Below are 5,000 nucleotides of genomic sequence, written 5' to 3' on the forward strand. Positions count from 1 at the left end.
AAGGCCCAAGATGGTGTTTGCTTGGGGTCTGTGCAGCACAGCTGTAGTCAATGCTATCTGAAGAAGGATGGGGCATATTGAACATTGAGCAGCTTCCAGACCCATTATCAAGGTAATTCCCTCCAATGTAGCTCTGGCTCCCCTGTAATCCAGGGGTGTCATAGCCTGCATCTCCATGAAGAGAAGGGTTGTCATACTCAGAGAGCAGGGGTTGGTTATATCTTTTTTGAGCTGGTGGGTTGTCATACAGAGGTGCAGAATAAGCTGTTAAACCATACATATTACCAGGACTCTTGTTGAACTGGTTATCCATGGGCACGTCATAGCCACTGTCCTCATCCAGGGTGAGGGGGTTGGGGTAGGGTATCAGTGGTGGGCTTCTGCTGGGAGACTGTCCTCCAGGAGACGCTCCCCCACCCTTCCCCTTGTGGTCCTTCTTGTACTTCATCCTCCTGTTTTGGAACCAGATCTTTATTTGCCTTTCCGATAAATTTAGCAATTTGGCCATTTCCAGCCTCCTCGGGCGGCAGAGATAGCGATTAAAATGGAATTCCTTCTCCAGCTCCACCAGCTGGGAATTAGTGTAAGCAGTCCTGGCCCTCTTAGATGCGGAGCTTAGAAAGCTGCTGTCCAACGAGCTGTCTTCTTCTGCAGAAAAGAGAAGGGAAAAAAAGTTTTCAAAAGTTCATTATTCACAAACGAAAAAGTTACTTTATCTCTCAGTAAAACCAGCTACCGATATAATTTCATTGTACATAGTATAGGTATTTACATACGAGGTATTGTAATCTGTTATCAGCCACATTCATGCTAAAGTAAACAGAAAAAATACAACCACAAACTTCTCCTAAGCTACAACTCTCATATTCACAGAATCTATGAAATCATGTTAGAGGCAATGAACAATGTAGAATAGAAAGGAGATAAAACTTCAGAGGTTTGTGATAGATAGATAGATAGATAGATAGATAGATAGATAGATAGATAGATAGAATAGATAGATAGAATAGATAGATAGATAGATAGATAGATAGATAGAATAGATAGATAGAATAGATAGATAGATAGATAGATAGATAGTGGATAGATAGATAGTACACTTGCTTTGGCAAAACTAATTTGTATTTGGTCCTGCCAATAAAGCTTATTTGATTTGATTTGATTTGATAGATAGTGGATAGATAGATAGATAGATAGATAGAAGGATGGATAGAAGGATTGATAGATAGAAAGATAGATAGATAGATAGATAGATAGTAGGATGGATAGTAGGATGGATAGTAGGATGGATAGAAGGATAGATAGATAGATAGATAGATAGATAGATAGATAGATAGATAGATAGATAGTAGGATGAATAGTAGGATGGATAGTAGGATGGATAGAAGGATAGATAGAAGGATGGATAGAATGATAGATAGATAGACAGATAGATAGATAGAAGTATAGATAGATAGAATAGATAGATGATGATTGATAGATAGAAGGATGGATAGATAGATAGATAGATAGATAGATAGAAGGATAGATAGATATCAGATAGATAGATAATAAATAGATGATAGATAGATAGTAGGATGGATAGAAGGATAGATTGATAGTAGGATGGATAGAAGGATAGATAGATAGTGGATAGATAGATAGATAGATAGATAGATAGATAGAAGGATGGATAGAAGGATAGATAGATAGAAGGATGGATAGAAAGATAGATAGATAGATAGATAGATAGATAGATAGATAGTAGGATGGATAGAAGGATAAATAGATAGATAGATAGATAGATAGAAGGATAGATAGATAGATAGATAGATCAAATGGAAATAGAATATTTACATGGAAGGCCTTGCACCCGTGATTTGTGAGTTTTCCAGTTTTTTGATAAATAGATAGATAGATATGAGAGATAGATAATAGATAGATAGATAGATAGATAGATATGAGAGATAGATAGATAGATAATGGATAGATAGATAGATAGATAATAGGTAGATAGATAATAGATAGATAGATAATAGATAGATAGATAGATAATAGATAGATAATATATATAGATAGATAATAGATAGATAGATAGATAATAGATAGATAATAGATAGATAGATAGATAGATAGACAATAGATAGATAGATAATAGATAGATAATATATAGATAGATAGACAATAGATAGATAATAGATAGATAGATAGACAATAGATAGATAGATAATAGATAGATAGATAGAGATAGATAATAGATAAATACATAGATAGATAGATAGATAGATATGAGGAATAGATGAATAGGAATGATTTAAATATGAAATGCATCTATAGATAGATAAGAAAAATAATAATAACTAACACATTTACACTACAGATATTACATAGTCTGCCTATTTAATATAGGACCCCACTTCATATATTTGCAGTATGTCTTGCTCTGGGGGTGGGGGTCCCCGTGTGTTACCTGTTGGGGGAGGGGTCGGCTTCTTCTGTTTGGCGTTTTGGCGTGTTTCTTTCATCCAGGGGAAGATCTGTTTGGGTGGGTTGTTGCTCTTGCCGCTTTTCTTGGTGCCAGTGACTTCTGCAGGCTCACTTCCAGTGCTGGGCTGGGAGGGGCAGCTCTGAGTGGCAGTGGATTTGGGGTTAGGGGACTCTGAGTTGGGTGACTTGGGTTTCTGGGCTTGCTCAGAGACATCAGACAGATGAAAGTTAATGCCCTTCATTGAGTGCTCGCTTTTATTGCTGGTGGAGCTGGAGGTGGTTCCTGGCTGCAAACAGTAGGAAGAGTCATAGTCGTTTTCGGTGGCATAAGTCTGGTGCCCCAGGTAATTCATGGCATTACTGTCTTGGAAGCCACAGCCTGCGTAAGACCCTGAGTTATCGTAGTAAAGTGACTTTTGCATCTTGTCTGTTCAGTTCAGTCTTTTTATGACAAATGTGCCCAAAATGACAGGTTATCAGAGATCACCGAGCAGTGACCCTTGTGGACAGTCCTGATCTATAGATAAAGCTCCAGCATCCTGGTATCACAGCACACCTTCCTCCAGTACAGTTGTTCTGAAAAGGGCCCCAGACCTGTGACACAGAAAGCAAATAAAAGAATTAGACTTCCAAAAGGAATCCTAAGATCCACCTTCTGACGTCACTGCACCTACACTAAAGTTTTGGCGACTTTAAATAAATGTGATCTTTTTTTTTTCCAAGTGATTCTTTGTAACAAAAGAGTCTTGGCTGTGAAGATAATACTAAGCTTTCCTTAATACACCATCCACTGCGGTAGGGCTCACACATCCTTCTGGGTGTTCAGTCTGAAAGCTGCCACTTAAGTGAGAAGTGAGAGAAGGAAAAGCCTGGACTTCGCAAAATGTAGCTACTTTCTTCATAAGGATCTTTACAAACTTTCTATCCATGATCAAACCAAAGCTGCTGATCTCAGGTCTATAATAATGAAGGGAAAATCCACCAAAGGAAGCACTTCAGAAGATCCAAGTGTATAGATTTACTGGAGAAAATGGGATTGTGATAACCCATCAAAATATATATATATATATATATATATATATATATATATATATATATATATATATATATATATATCTTTCTAATATCTACCTCTCTCAGTGTAAACATTTGTTTCTTAATTTTTCGATTTTTTTTTTCTGTTGAAGATTTATAATAATTCTCTTCTGAGTCACAAATGATAAAGATACGGGAAAATTAGCAACAAAAGATCCATGGATTAAACAAAGGTCTATGATAATTAACGAAATTCAGCCTTAATCCATAAATGAAAAATATAAATAATAAATGTAGTTATATTTATGTCACATCCTAACCCTATTGCACATATATAAAACAATTCACGCAATTTAAAAAAATATCAAATTTTATTTATTGTGAGTTAAAACAAAATAATATCCAGGAATATTTATTATTATAATTATAATTATGATTATGATTATTATTATTATTATTATTAATAATAATAATTAATACGTTTGTGATAAACACTTTAAAACTTTACAAACTTTTCTTTAAAGAAAAATAGTGAATTTGTGGCATTCTAAACATTATCTATCAATCTATCTGTCTGTCTATTTATCTATCCATTATCTATTCTTATCTATCTTTCAATCAATCCATATATTTATCTATCTATCCTTCTATCTATTATCTATCGATATATCTATCCTCTATCTTCTATCTATCCCTATATCTATTATCTACACATACAGTATATCTATCTAGCTATTATCTAGCCATATATCTATTATCTATCTACCCATATATCTATCTATCCATATGTTTATATATCTATCTATCCCTATATCTATCTATCTATCTATCTATCTATCTATCTATCTATCTATCTATCTATCTATCTATCTATCTATCTATCTATCTATCTATCTATCCCTATATCTATCTATCTATCTATCTATCTATCTATCTATCTATCTATCTATCTATCTATCTATCCCTATATCTATCTATCTATCCCTATATCTATCTATTTATCTATCTGTTCATGTTAGATAGAGAATTATTTATAGAATATATGGACACCAGCTAAACCCAGGATTGTTGTTTAAACTGTAAAATGACAGATGAAATCCCTGACAGCTGGATTTATGTAGTGGAAGTGCTGTAGGAAGTTATAAAAATGATTAACAGTAATGAGATGACTGCTTATATCTGGGAGACTATAGTTTAAGTTTAATGCTGCTTGTGTGTTTCCATGTGAGTGCTTGTGGTAAGAACACTACAGGTTCTACCTGGCATGATGGATAGACTCAGGAAAGGTGAACAATAGTTATTATCATCGGATCTACCTCTCCACCACAATCCAGACTTCCCCAGCACTTTTCACGGCACAAATCAAAAATGACCAACAGCACAATCTAGTTAGCAATGCATGAAAGGATAGCAGAGAGATAGGGAGCAAGAAAAACAGCAACTGTGTTCCTGTTCTATCTTTCTATCTATCTATATATCTATCTGTCTATCTATCTAAG

The 5,000-nt window shown here is 34.8% G+C and overlaps 1 protein-coding gene across 1 annotated transcript in view; it reads right to left on the bottom strand.

Moving 5' to 3' along the window:
* Positions 1–5,000, bottom strand: part of LOC142290563 (homeobox protein Hox-D3a-like) — a 7,515-nt gene that overhangs the window by 590 nt on the left and 1,925 nt on the right. The window contains exons 2-3 of the mRNA XM_075334523.1: positions 2,450–3,060; positions 1–648 (exon numbers count right to left, since the gene is read on the bottom strand). The exon at positions 1–648 is cut by the window's left edge and continues 590 nt beyond it. Coding sequence (XP_075190638.1) covers positions 1–648; positions 2,450–2,888 — 1,087 coding nt within the window. The 5' untranslated portion in view covers positions 2,889–3,060. The remainder of the gene's footprint in view (positions 649–2,449; positions 3,061–5,000) is intronic.

This window comes from Anomaloglossus baeobatrachus, chromosome 2 (assembly GCF_048569485.1).
Source record: "Anomaloglossus baeobatrachus isolate aAnoBae1 chromosome 2, aAnoBae1.hap1, whole genome shotgun sequence".
NCBI classification, from domain to species: domain Eukaryota; kingdom Metazoa; phylum Chordata; class Amphibia; order Anura; family Aromobatidae; genus Anomaloglossus; species Anomaloglossus baeobatrachus.